Source organism: Euwallacea similis, chromosome 27 (assembly GCF_039881205.1).
Source record: "Euwallacea similis isolate ESF13 chromosome 27, ESF131.1, whole genome shotgun sequence".
Taxonomy (NCBI): Eukaryota; Metazoa; Arthropoda; class Insecta; order Coleoptera; family Curculionidae; genus Euwallacea; species Euwallacea similis.
In genome coordinates this window covers 413,448-428,817 of record NC_089635.1, presented here as the reverse complement: position 1 = coordinate 428,817, position 15,370 = coordinate 413,448, and the positions used below count along the sequence as shown (strand labels likewise).

Below are 15,370 nucleotides of genomic sequence, written 5' to 3'. Positions count from 1 at the left end.
GGAGTCAATTAGAAAACTTCCCACCTCTATTATCCTTAAACGGGATAGATTTTTAAAAAAGCGCCGGAACGCGTTGATTTTGTTATCGAGGGGAAACATTTTTTAAGTCAAATTTACTGCTTCTCTTTCAATTCTCTACCGTGTAGAGTCATCCTCTCAAATATTTTAAATTGCAAAGGGAGTTAAGTGATACGTTATTTTATGAGGCTTTTCATTCTCTATATGTTGGTACCTCATTTCTTACATTCGACCGTTGCATTATTAAGTTAGGCGTTTCTGATCATTGTAAAATTATTTTTCCTATTAGTGTCTTTGTAGCGTCGAAACAAAAATTTTATTGCTCGAACATGTATTATGATTAGAAAATTATTGTAATAAATCAATTTACTAACCTATTGACTTATTATTTGTCGACTCGACCATCAAACGAAAAGATGCATTAATCAATGAAGCAAATGTTTATCAACCTAATAAATTACTTCGGTCCTCGACAAGAAACATCTGTGCAGAATATGAATACGTTTATTGTTTATTTTTGTTTGTAATGGAATGCCGTTTCAATAAATTTTGATATTATCTTGCTTGGATCGTGTTCAGTTGAAAAAAGGTAAAAATCGCAGGATAGCTGAGTGACATGCTTGGAAGAAGCTCAAATTGAATGAAAATAAAAATTTTGGCGAGTGAAAAGAAAAAAGCCATAGGCGGACATGAAACCAGGTAGTGCAGTGCGTACTGTGTCGAAAATAAATAGTAAATAAAATTTCTCTTCTCAATGGCTGCGAAATGACAGTTTTTGTTGACAGGATTCCAGAAGGATCATAGTTCCAGAAGGTTATTTGAATATTATTGAAAAATATTATTTGTGGTTTTTTTGATCGATGTTTGATCATTGTACCTAATTTAATCTTGCTTAGTTTTATTGTCTATATTGGTGACTATTCTGAGTAGTTTTTGCCACTGTCTATATGTCCTTCCTCAATTGCCTGGAATCATATACTGAATTATATGTTGAATATGCTGATTTTTTTTCATTTCGTGGGTTATATCCATAATGTGTATGCTCGCAAAAAAGGTGTAAAGTTATTTAAATGTTGAGAGGTCATCATATCGTTGTCGCCATGCAACTTTACCAAAGGCAGACTGAAAAGTTTTTTTGTACGTTTTCGTACTGATACCGATTCTTAGACGATTCAGTCGAGTGGTAACATGACAAACAAAATATTCGAAATACGGAGTAAATAATCATCAAAATAGCTTGAAACGAAAATTATTTGGCAATATATTTTTTTTTTAGCTTCCGAGATGCAGCATCATTCTGATCCCTGTTTTTTGCGATTTTTTGATGCCGAAAATGAAGGCCCGGAAAGTACCTTTCCAAGGCTCTATGACCTCAATGATGGTATTCACGGTTAACCTAGGTTCAAAATTTTTAATTGTAATTTAGAAATTTAAATTCTATTTTCTTGGATTTCAAGCGTAAATTCTGTGCACCTCAGCTTTGAGTCGAAATTAATTTGAAACTCGAACTGTTTCAAAGATTTTTTTTAGGAATTGATATTGAATTCTTTTTGAGAATTAATATTGAGTCGTTTTCAGGAATCAATATTGAATTTTTTTCAGAAATGAATCATCACCTTTTTTTAAGAAGTAAAATTGAATTTTTACAAGAATAAATATTGCATTTTCTTTCAGAATGTATATTGAATTATTATCAGGAATTAAATTTTTTTTTTTGTGTTTCAGGTTTCAACTGTGTGGTAAGTACGAAACGTACCTGTAACTCACGTTAGAATTAGGGTTTTTAGCATTTAAAATTTTCGTTGTTTTTCTTGTGCATCTTTCATGTTCTCCATAAATAAAAATGATTTCAATTTTTTGTTGAAATGGATATAAGATTTTTAAAACTACTCACAATAGTACATGAATTATTAGCAATACAATTTAACTGATTTGAATACTTATTAACGTCGACCAGTACCACAAGTAAGTAAATAACATTTTACACGCAAGAAAATATCAATATTTATTGAAAAGGAATTCCATTGTAAACAAAAATAAAAAATAAAAAATTCATATTCTACATATGTATGTATGTAGATGTTTTTTTTAAGGACTTAGGAAATGTATTACATTAATGAACATTTGGTTAAACAATAAGTCAATAGATTAGTAAATTTGTTTATTACTACAATTTCCTAATTATAAGATGTTTGTTTATATATTATAGTGTATTTGAATAAAAAAATCTTAGGTTCAAAGGTATCAAAACACTAATAAGAAAAATTATTTTAGAATGATCAAAGACTCCTAATTTGATAATGTAACAGTCCAATGTAACAAATGACGTACTAAAATGTAGAAAATGAAAAGCCCTTTAAAATGATGTATCACTTAACCCCTTTTACCATTTGAAATATTTGAGGGGGTGGCTCTGTCTGGTAGAGGGTTGAAAGAGACGCAGTAAATTCTACATAAAAATTGTTCCTCCTCGATAACAAAATTGACGTATTCCGGCGATTTAAAAACATTCTTTCCTATTTCAACATAATAGGGGTAGAAAATTTTCAAATTGACACCCTGTATACCGCATTACATGGCACTAGACCACAGTACTATACATTATATCGCATTGCAAGCGACATTACAAAGCACTACCACTTTACCAACAGGAAGTTTACAAAGAACAGGGCAAATATGTTGAAACGCACTTTGTATTTGAGTTTGAAGTTTGTACGGGGCGTTCCATGCAGGACTAAAGGCCCTTGACTTTCTAGTCACCATGTGTTTATTTTAAAAAGAAGAAAGAGCCATTTTGTGCATTGCTATCTCAATGAAGAAAGAGTAGAAGTAGAATTTCAAAACACTTAAAAAGGTAATTTAATGTAAAGTAATAAACAAAAGAGTTATCATGTAAAATTGCAATTTTGTTATGGAACACTCTGCATCTGTATACTATTTCCTATAGTCCAAACATTCATGATTTTCATCTAGTTTATGAAGAAGTATTGTAATCAATGGAGCATCCCAATCCTGAATGGGTAATTAAGGCTTTTCTAAGGTCAAAATATGGTGGTATCTAATAACTTACTAATGCCATTAGCAGACTACTTTGCAGCGTCGGTCAATTTAAATAACCATTCAGTGATGTGAAAGTTGCTGACTGCTTTTTCATTAGCGTATCGTTACTTTAACAAATCTAGAGCGATTTAATAATTTGATCCTGCAACCTTCGAATTGTCATAAGTTTTAAATTATCCTCTTTACAAAAGACCTTTAAAAAATTAGTTACTCCGATAAGTCTTTTCGATTATAAATGATTGAGTTGAACACGTCAATGAATTCAAACCACGTTTGGTGTTTACAAAAAAAGCTCAGTAAGCCCAAATCCGGTAATTTCCCAAATGCGTTGAGTGATGCCAATCAATCGATTTGCGGGTTTGCTTGAGAGTGAATATTTAATTGCGCGTCATTATTTTGTATTTTACTTTTGTCTGATTTGAAACCAGCTGCTTTGTTCCAGCTGTAACTGAATAAAATCTAGATTCAATTTTCAAGCGAGTTTCACATTCGTTTTGTGACCGAAACTCCTAGCGCGTGTATATCAGAGAAATTATTCTTCACGCTCTGTAAACGAGTTTCAATTTCGAACTTATTTTGTCGGCTTGATTTTAAAAATCTAGAAAATCGATTTGGCCGTTTATAAATAACTTCTCGGAGCATGTTTGAATTAAAAAGGAACGTTTTATTTAAATTAAAACTATTGCGGAACCATTCCAATTTTGACGCGGCTTTTAGGCATTATTTGATGATTAGCACGAATTGTGAGAAGTATGACTTTTTTCTACGAGACGTTTTGTAATAATTCGTGAGCATGAATTAAATTGGTTAGGAATCGTAAAATCAACCTTGGCTTAACGCGATATGATATGCTAATAACCGAGATCTGAACACAAATTGCAACTTATATAACCGTGGACGAGTCGTTGAAGAAAATGCGAGAAAATGCTAGAAACGGGTCGAGTAATATCTAGACATAGTATACATTAAAAATGCAGGAGAAATGTGAAGGAAACTTGGAAAATAGGAAACTACGGATTGGTCAAATAATAATTAAATAATGTCACCAACTGACTGGCTGATGTGCTGCTTGTGCTGTTCCTCAAACTGCAAAATTTCAGACGTCCTAAAGTAGCGTCGTGTACGTGAAATTCTTATCGAAGGACGATAAGTGCTGCTTCAACGGATTCTTTACGTGAAAATCCGTGTCGTAGGTCCAAAAAATGTTCGTGAGAGGAAAAGTGATAATAAAACGAATAAGACTTTGTAGATAGCAACAAAAATGAGAACATGTACTCTGAACTCAAATAAAAAATGCGTTGCAACACGTTTGCTCGTTTTTTTATACACTTTCTATTGGTAATGTGGTAATGCTTTGTAATGTCGCTTGTAATGCAATATAATGCGTAGTACTGCGGCATAGTATCATGTAATACGGTATATAGTAATGCAAATAGTGTAATGCACTGCAACTAATGCACTGTAATGCAGATTACATTAATTACTATTTGTATATATAATGCATAGTGGTCTACCCGGCCGGAATTTCACGATTGCCTGGAAAACTGCATTTAGAGGCTTGTTAGGACGTAAATTTATTTTACGAGTTATGCACTAAATATCCTGAAATTTTAATGAATTTTTTTCCTGCAATCGACTAACATGTGAATCTTACATTGAACCTGAGTTCTTCACTACAGAAAGATCCTTCAATCTACATTTCTTAGTAAATTGAATTGAAAGTGTTCTTACATCTTAGAAACTGAAAGAAACGTTATCAGCCCATCTATGTAGAGCTATAGAGCTCGTCGAGATGATTTGTGTGATGTATCGCTGGAGATCAATTGGTCCACAAATTCAAAACAGGTCTACAATGTTCGGTTTAAACGAGGCTTATCAAATTTGCAAAATTATGCATTTATGAAAAATGCTTAATTAATGGTGCTCGTTAAAGAATGATTTTGTATGCATTAAAGGGACGTGTTAATAACAAATTGACCAAAAAATTGTTTGTAAGGTAATTTAAGTGGTGTTTTTGGCTTTAAAATAATTGATTTATATACCACATCGTCCTTAATACGTTTTCTGGGAAGCGAGTCTTGAAAATAGGCTCAAATGTAACTCTATATTGCATAAATGAAAGAGATATCACCATTGCGAATGCAAATTATTATAGAGCTCGTCGAGATAATAACTATTTACATTTAAATATTATTTCAAGGAATCCTAAACAAAAGGGAAGTCATTCAATTAGCATGAGTAGTAAGAGCATCAAGAACTCGATGCACTTAACTCTCATAATTCTCTTTTTTGAAGTTTGTTGTTGACAGAATAAATTTTTCAAAACCTAAAACAGTTTAAAGTGATTTGATGCGTCCCGTAAACACTTTATGACTCTACTGATAGAATTTTATTACGAAAGCTGCAAACTTGTTTCAACTCTGTGGACGAATCATCTGGCTCGGTAATAGTCCCATTGGAGAATTTATAGTTGAAGTTTTAATTTTCAATCTGGAGGTTAATAAAAGGCATGCTTTAAACTCTTAGCGCATTACTATGATGCTAAAGAGTTTTTTACAAGGACAAATCGTGGAGGAACATGCTTTTAATAAAATGCATCATATTTCTCAGAGAAAAATCCAATTTTGCTGCCTATCCAGGACACCCAATAAACTGTCTAAAAGAATAGTGAAGGGACTATAAAAAAATCTTGATTAATCTTTGCGCCTTTGCTTCGGCACAGGAAGACTATCTTGTTAATCCTTACATTGTTACTCCTTTTTACAGCCATCAGGTAATTAAATAAAAATGCGTAAATACTTTAGAGATAATTGCTTAGATGTGAGAAAATTGTATAGTTCACAGGGTGAAGAAAAATTCAAGAGCGGAATTCGGAAAGTTTTTTAATAATGGCACTATATAGCAATTAAAAATTTGGTTCATTTTACATTCATGAGGTGGTTCCAAAATACCCAAAACATGTTTCTACATAATTTTAAACTAACTAATGATATTGTTTTGAAACCTTTTACCCGAATTTACTTGTTTATCTCAACCCTAAAAAAAATCCAAATGAAACAAATTCCTGTAATTCTCTCGTAATCAGCATTTAAATGTACAGAGCTCATCCGGAAATTTGTGGAATGCCACAAATTTTTATTTAAAAAACTCTGGATGTTCATTTAATAAGGCTTAAATGGTTATTTGATCGTAAAAAAGAGTCTTTTGCACAACGATTCATATAAACATACAATACAGAATTGATTACATGTAAAGCTTTAAGCCGACGTGAAACCTTCAGGTAAATGTTACCAAGCTGTTCTATAAAATTAATTTAATGAAGGTTTTCGAGAGCTTTTAATTGGTAAAATTGGATTTCGGATTGTCATTCTAGACTATCAGATTCTTGTTTTGGATGATATTATCACGTTAACAGTTAACGTGATTTTGGATGTTTTTAGTGTTTTTTGATTCTTTTCTTCTACGTATAACTCTCGAAGATTAGTTACACAATTTTCCAACTTTAACTCAATTAACTTGAGCTCTCTATATTTCTGAAGTGTACATATCAAGTTTAGGTGTCAAAATTCTCTCTTAAATTTAAAAAAATCCTCCATAAATTTCAGCCGATATAGAATCTAAATCAATTAACCAAAAATAAAGCAAAGAAATTTTAATTTTTTTACGATAACTTTCTAATCTATATTGAAAGTTCAAGTCGAAAGTGATTTATTGAATATGAAACAGCTATTTCAAGTCAGCTTTCGCTTTGCTTTTTACACTTTTTGATATAAAGTAGTAAACAATAAATATTTTACAAAATTTGAAATAAAGGTCATATCTTCGTAATAAAAATTGATATAATCTAAACGGTTTTGTGGCGTATTTTACCATTTTTGCACCAAAACGTTGAAAATTTCAATTTGCTGGTTAAAACACTTTTCTAATAACCTATATTGAAAGTTCTAGTCGAAAGTGATTTTTCAATAATAAAACTCGCTCATTTTACCCCGTCGTTTCCCGTTCTTTGGCTTCAATAACACCAATATATGCAATGAAATAAAGGAAGTCTGACAATGATATTTCGATCTAGGAACCGTCATAACGGGGCGCTTGATAAAAGTTTTAATATCTTGCCCTATTTGAAATAGCTCAGTTTACTGGCATATTGTGGTTGAACTGAAGCGACACTCTAAAGGCCTATTTAATATTATTTGTGAGAAAATGAACTTACCAACGCTGAAAAAGTTGTCCCATAGGTCAGTCCGGCATAAGTAAGCTTTTAAATCGTCTTCAGTCCTGCCAACGATGACTATAGGGGGAGCTACGAGGGTGCGAATGGTCAGCAGAGTGGCGAAGAATGATACGATAAGTCCCAATCTCTTGAGAAGGTTCACGTCAGTGATTTTTATTGCCTTTGCTGATCTTACGCGAAATATTACTGAAATCCTGCAAGAGGTAAATAAAATATGTTCAAAGAGAAATAAACTTTCAATACGAACTTTGTATTATGAAGTGAAGCAATTTTGAGCTTTCCGCTACATAGAACTCCTTATTTAATATGCATTAAGGCAACACGATATACACTGAGTATTCTTAATACAGTAGAACATAGAATACATGTTTTCGCTAATTCTGTTTCATCATGTTCAAGCTCCTTTTCGCTTTAACATAAACGTATCTTTCAGAAAGGAATATGTTTAATGGAACAGAGTTTTAATGAGAGTATTAACACAGTTATGTAGTACTGTTTCTATAACTCGCAAATTAAAAATAAGTTTTAATCTAGTTTTCGCTGCCACGCCATAGTTTTCGCTGCCAAAAACGAAAATTATGGCAAATAGTCGTTTCCTAAATGTCCACCATTAAATTGATTTCCCTTACAAAGCGTGAGAAACATTTCATTCTTTTTTGCTTTGAGGCTTTTCTTATAAAGTCATCATTTACAGGGCCATAAAGAATAAGAGTACATCCCATTAGATCGTCGGTTCTTTTCCTTTGTTGGTACAGTTCTCCAGTTTTCGATAAAACATATTAGGATATCAAAATGGACGGGAAAACGCAACGTGTGGCTGTTATATTAATCCGACACCATTTTATTTCATCAATTTGGGGTGGGTTTTCGTCCTAACCATTTCTAATTTACCAATTTTATTACATAACGTTTTTCTATAAATAATGCCATAAATTTTAACAATATATTCCAAGCATTAAAAATAGGACGAAAACTTGGTATAAACATATATTGAAAAACGCTTAGTTTTCCACATACTATACATGAAAGGAGAGTTTTCTTCGAGATAAGTTAATGAAGTTTTTCATGTTTGCTGTAACTTTTCCCAATATTTATGAAACTCTATAAAATAATGGACATTTGACCAATGGCGATGGAGGAAGAGGTAGTGCATAAAAAGGATGGATTTGAGAGATACTTCTGAAGCTTTAATGCCTATTTAAGGGTTTTCTTAAATGATCACCTTTTATTAATGAGACGTTCAGTCGATATGTTTAATTAAACTTGCTATTTTTAATTCTTAAAGTGTGAATAGAGGTACATATAAAAAAAATTCGGTACGTTTTTTCTAGGATTTAAATTTCTTTTCAAATATTGAAAAACAGCAAAAAGTTATGGCAACGTATAAAATTTAAATAATTTGTTTACGAGTTTTTTTTAATATTAATTAAAAGCCATCTTCAGGAACTAACATTTCATGTCACATACGTGGAAAAGAAAGTATTTTTTGATACATGTTTATATGAAGTTTTTGTCCTATTTTGGAGTCTAGAATATGTTTTTAAATTTAGGGCGCTATTTCCAGAGACGCCTTATATTTTACCATATAAAGTCAATGTACAAGAGAAATTTTACTTTATAATATATTATATTATATATGGGATTCATAAGTCAGATAGCTTTAACCCTTTTGTATATATGTAGAAACTTCTCTATTTTTACAACAAAGTTGAGACACGATCAAGAAATCGCTTAGTTGTACATAGTGATAGTGTTAATATTCTTAATTAAGTTACTCTTGTTAGATCTAAAATGAAAAGAGCTGTGAGGGGGTTGATGTGCCCTTATAGGGCGCCTATGTATGTTGCAACCTGGTTAGAAGTATTTTCGTCAATTAAGAGGGTTTTGCAATTATTATATTCATGTGATTTTGATATTTGATGATTGACGTCTAACCACCATTTGTCGGTACTTGTGGGACAGGATAGCCGCTCTTTGTCGGTGCTGATAAGAAATGCAGCCGCGCTTTGTTGGCATTTATGAGAAAGTATCGATCAAGTGTTATCAGTATTATTGTAACGTCGCAGGTGGTGTCATAAATCAATAATTGCTCTCTAGCCAGGGTACGACACTGTTTTATTACTTTTAGATTTAGTATTTAAGAGCGCTCCAAATCTAAAGAATTCTCTTTCTTTCGAGTGGTTCATCTGAACCTATTATCCGCGAGCAGAAATCTAAATAGTGTATCAGTTAATATTAATAAATTATATCAAACCCTAGGCAACGTTAGAAAAACCTACATATATGTACATGTATCACTCGTTATTACTTGAAACAAAAATACTATGTGATCATTAATAAAAACCTTAAATATGAGTTGAAATATCAGAAGCATATCTTAGAGAAAGTCATAATTTATGTGTTTTTTATTGTCAATGTCAGATAAAGGTATGAGGATGTGTTTAAAATAGGTCAGACCATTATAAATATGATTATCCAGAAATGATATATCTATCAATGGCTATTTCGACCAGCTATGGTTCGGCGTCTAGTAGTTCAAATTGATGTGATTTTTACTCACTCTATTCATGGTTCTAAATACCAAACTCAAGCTATTCGCCAGTTGAAATCGCCTCAACTGTTAGATACCACTGTCACTATAACAAAATGTATTTTTTTATTCACGAATATGTAGGGTCTTTCAGAACTATGAGATCAAACTTCTAGGGAATGTTCAGGGCAACAATAGAAGACATTGAGTATAAGAACCCGTGTCCGCAAATGTCTCCCTAAGACGCTACGGCCTTATGTTGCTTTAAGACAGCTACAAGGTTTGTTCAAAAGAAAAGGTGGCTTTTTATTTTAGCCGAAAAATATTTACTCATCAATATTTATTTTATCCCCTTTGAAGTAATCCCCCTGAGATATAATAGACTTGTGCCTGCGCTTTTTTCAATCCTCGAAGCATTAGTGATATGCACTTTTTGGTACGGCTTTAGTCTGTTTCAGCATTGCGGTCTTTATCTTTTCAATTGTGGTAAACCTCCGTCCTTTCATGGGTCTCTTCAGTTTTGGGAAGAGAAAAAATTCGCAGAAGGCCAAGTCCGGTGAATACGGTGGCTGAGGCATGATTAGGGTATTGTTTTTGGCCAAAAATTCACGAACAAGCAACGAAGTGTGAACAAGTGCATTATTATGATGCAAAAGCCATGAATTGTTTTCCACAAATTCGTGTGTTTTCTTCGTATTGCTTCACGTAAACTGCGCAAAACTTCAGGGTAATATTCTTTATTGATCGTACGTATCTTTTGGCAAAAACTCATGATGCACCACGCTATTGTAATCGAAGAAAACAGTAAGCAAAACCTTTACATTTGATCGTCCAGGGCGGGCATCGTCATTAATATCTTGACCTTCTTTGAAGAGCTTGTACCACTTGTAAATACTCTTTTTTGCTCAAAACAGACTCGCCAAATGCCAAAGTCAACATTTTAAATACATTGGAGCACTTAATTTTATTTTTCACACAAAATTTAATACAGATTCTTTGATCCATATTTTTCGATAGCAAGAAATCGCCAAGCACACCAAAACACGTCTTATCTTTATAGACACTTATAAATTATTATACAGGGTGATTCTAGATAAGTGGGACAAGCAAATATCTTGAACAGATATATATATATCTCGGAAAGATCTACAAAAAAATGTTTCAAACAAAATCTTCTTTATTTTCGGGGCCTCAACTTTTTATAATGTTAACTTTTTTTCAAGGTCACCTTTACCTGTGTTTTGGGGTTAACTTCATTTTTTTAAATGTAATACCCAATTTTTTTTTTGAGATTCGAATTCTTTGTTGGCAGTAAAAATGTTTTTACTTGAAACATTTTTTGCTAAAAGTAATGAAATTCATAATAATACCAAACTCTTATCCCGCGAACGCTACAAGTATAATTTTATAAAATTTTTGTTAAAACAGTTAAATTCCGTTGAAAATAGTTTACTATGGTTCTTTATTGATTGTATTAAAACTTGTGTACTCCATAAATCCATTTCAATTATTCACAAAACGAATAAAACTACTTTCGTGAGCCTTTGACTCTTAAATCGAACTATCCGCCTAAAGAAATCTACTTGACTTTTTATCTTAAAACTAAACATAAACATAAAAATAACAAAAAAATAAAGGTGTATGTCTCAGTCTAGACTATACCAAAACATAAATAGAAATTAACTTAAAAAATTTCTGGCGCTAACTACGTATACCTACTTAAAGGGTATGGATTATGAGACGAAATCTATGCCTATTCATAAACAAATCAATCATAAGATTCATTGATGGATTTATGGAGTACACAAGTCTTAACAAAATCAATGAAAAACCATAATAAACTATTTTCAACGGAATTTTACTGTTTTAACAAAAATTTTATTAAATTGGACTTGTAGCGTTCGCGGGATAAGAGTTTGGTATTATTATGAATTTCATTACTTTTAGTAAAAAATGTTTCAAGTAAAAACATTGTTACTGCCAACAAAGAATTGGAATCTCAAAAAAAAAAATTGGGTGTTACATTTGAAAAAATAAAGTTGACCCCAAAGGACAGGTGAAGGTGACCTTGAAAAAAAAAAGACATTATAAAAAGTTGAGGCCTTGAAAATAAAGTAGACTTTGTTTGAACATTTTTTTTGTAGATCTTTCCGATTTCAAGACATTTGCTTGTCCCACTTATCTAGAATCACCCTGTATATTATAAATGACTGATAATGCCAACATATATTAGTGACATGTGTACCAATCTAACAAAAACAAAAAAATCGAAAGTGAATGTGTTGGGAAAATACCCAACATCCTCACCTAATAATAAATTTCTTTCTTTGCCAACGTAAACGCTTCTTAATCACCCTTAAGGGCAGTGTTTACATGATCCAAATGCATACACATTCCACATTCTTCCCACGCTCATAACTCTTCTCACCCATTATTTTTCTTACACCTTCATGGCACCGTATTGATAAGCAATCCTTATTCCCCTGCACTAATAATTCACACTAATTGGTATGACTATGAGGTGGTAAAAATATATATGGATAATATAAGGTTCATATTCGGTGGGAAAATTAAGTTTTTGAGACGGTTTCACACAGTCTCATATAGTCTCTCACACAACACGCAACACCTCTTCAACACCTCTCCCACTCTCTTTTTATACTCCTACAGCCTTAGTAGGATCTCAATACTGCTCTCAATTAAAACATAACATTTGCCCTGTTCCAAAAAACTCCCGATCGTCAAAGGTTCTTGATAATCGGTGGTTGCTTGTGGTTCTCTAGTTTACCCTAATTTTACACTTTGTTATGACTCTTGTCACCTGTGCAGTAGTGTTGGACATTTAGTTAAATAAAAATAAGTACTTTGTTATCAAGTGTGTTTGTTCTGCATTGGTTCAGCGCCAAATAAGCTGTGGTCCTTCGAACAAAAATAAGATCTAAACAAAAGAGATACAGTTCACCTCGGCACTGCCAACCAACTGTGCCCCCCTTGTGTCTGGGGTGAGACAGCAAGCAAAACGCAAACTTGCCCCGTTCAGAATGTACGTAGCACGCGAAATTGAAAAAATCACTTTTTTAAAAAATAAACTTCGTATGTGCAAAAATATGTTTTATCGAGTTTTAATACGTTTTATTTTAATTTGTTTGTCTAAAATAAAACTGCAGCGATTGTTCGAAATGTCGTCCTTGAACTTCGTCATTTCGAACAACATTGTATCGGCAGAGGTGATCCAGTTCCGTGGCCTCCTAGATTACCCAATCTAACACCTTTAGATTTCTTTTTGTGGGGACAAGTAAAGTCTCTGGTTTATAAAACGCCAGTGGAAACAAAGCAAGATTTGATTGCACGAATCATTTGTCAGTCGTTCAAAACGGTTACCAATTTTTAGCGAAGTGCGCAGAAATCATGTACGCCATTTAAACTGGTACAATGAAGTTCAAGGACGACATTTTGAATAATTACTTGTTGTTATTTTATACAAATAAATTAATATGAAATATACTAAAAATCAATAAAAAGATTTTTGCACATAAATGTCTTAGAGCATCATAAGGTCGTAGTGCCTAAGGAAGATATTTACGGATACAAGTTTTTATACTCAAATGTTTTCTATTGTTGCACTAAACAATCCTTAGAAGTTTAATCCCATAGTTTTGAAACACTGTATATTCGAAAGTTGATGTTGACCCTCAACAGTTATGTAATGTATGTAAAGACATAGTCAGTGTTACTTCGCTGGGTACAGAGCACAATATTGTTTTATATATCATCATCATTTCTAACAAGTCGGAGTAAGATGGAGTAATGTTCGTAGCGCTGAGATCATCTATTTTATAAAAACATGTGAGGGTGCGAATGAAACTTTTGTCCAATCAAATTGTTGAATGAAATCTTTTGACCAACCAACGTTACCTAAATTTTATTTTCATCCTTACATATTCGTATAAAATCAGTGGTCAGTATGCAATTACCGAACACAGCGTAAACAGAAAATGTATAGTTTAAATCAGCGCCTTATGTCCACGGTCCACCATCTACTACGAGGTTTTTTTTTAAACAACCACCTGTTATTTTTGTATGAAACTTACCTCCAAGTTTTTAACATCAATGCTCCATAAGTTAACGAAAATCCAATTTCGCGTAGCCATATACGAGCCGTGCAGAAGTAAATGGTGGGTTTGAAATACGTCACAATCATCTGAAAAAAGTGGCTACGTGAACAAACTAATACATGTTACAGAATTTTTAAAATAACCTTTTTCCAAGGATATCTGGAGATATTTGAAAAGTAAGCCTTATGCTTTCACGAATATCGCTGTAATACTGCATACAAATTACTTTTTCGTTTGGAATTTATTTGAGGTATTATTTAATTTATCATCAGCGAATCGAAATACAAAATTTTAAAATGTGTCTGTTAATGGGAATACTTACGGTTCCATACATGAAAAAGGCCCCTAAGGCTACAACACGCAACAGGACAGGACTGGCAGCCCGTACAACCTGAAACAATAACAAATTATCATATTTTCCTTTAGTGATGAAAATCCCTAGTAAACTTAGTTATTTATCACGAGTGCAATAATAATCATTGGACTAATTAATTACCAGCAAACAGACGGACGTTATCCGTTTTGTCGTTATGAAATGCTCATTACACATAGTTCTACTTCACTTTACTCCTAAACAAAGGCTGTTCATAATTCACTTCTCGAATACATGCAGATTTAAGCTGATGCTGATGAGGCTTTGTTTGGTGTAGGTCGAATGATCAGCATTTAGGGGAAACTAATTAACATATAGCTGTGACCAATTTGTCTTAACTCACGTGTGTATCCATGTTAAATAGTGGAGGCTATCCGGTTTGTTAGGGGTTGTGATTCTATTATTATCTTAGATCTGAAATTTTAACTATAAGATAATAAGCTCTAGAATAATTGTTGTTTCTTAAGTAGGTAGTATACCATGACAATTATAAATACGAAAATCTCTATTAGGACACACTGTATAAGATGCCATATTTAAAATAAACAAGTCGACATTTAATTTCCCTAATAACAGTAAATGTGGCCATAGAGTATTATAATTTCATACTTAACTGTTCAAAATTTCACTACATTCAGATAAATGATTTTCATTATTGCTTCATATGAGCTACAATCAATCGCCTCAATGAGTTTTGTAAGCCCGTGGAAATCGGATTTTAGCATATTTTTAAATTTCTGAGATATGGGGACACCTATTTTCGTTATTATGAAAATATCTTTAAATGAAAGTTTCCCTAATTGAATTTTAATCAGTCTCATTAGTCACAACATAAAACATATTTTAATTTCCCAACAAATATCTAAAGGGGGGAGGTAAGGACCTAATTTTTGCCCCTTTTCAAAATTTATTCACCGATATCTCAGGCATCCGTGGAGCAATTATTATTGCCTCTCAGTCGTGTCCTTTAAAAATCGTCTCAATCTATATATAAGCCTACTAATCGTCTCAATCTATATTTAAGCCTGCGTAATCCGAGT

At 32.6% G+C, this 15,370-nt stretch overlaps 1 protein-coding gene across 1 annotated transcript in view; it reads right to left on the bottom strand.

Annotated features, from left to right (window-relative positions):
- Positions 1–15,370, bottom strand: part of LOC136417268 (metabotropic glycine receptor) — a 150,557-nt gene that overhangs the window by 22,231 nt on the left and 112,956 nt on the right. The window contains exons 6-8 of the mRNA XM_066402884.1: positions 14,280–14,348; positions 13,934–14,043; positions 7,292–7,506 (exon numbers count right to left, since the gene is read on the bottom strand). Of these exons, the coding sequence (XP_066258981.1) occupies positions 7,292–7,506; positions 13,934–14,043; positions 14,280–14,348 (394 nt within the window). The remainder of the gene's footprint in view (positions 1–7,291; positions 7,507–13,933; positions 14,044–14,279; positions 14,349–15,370) is intronic.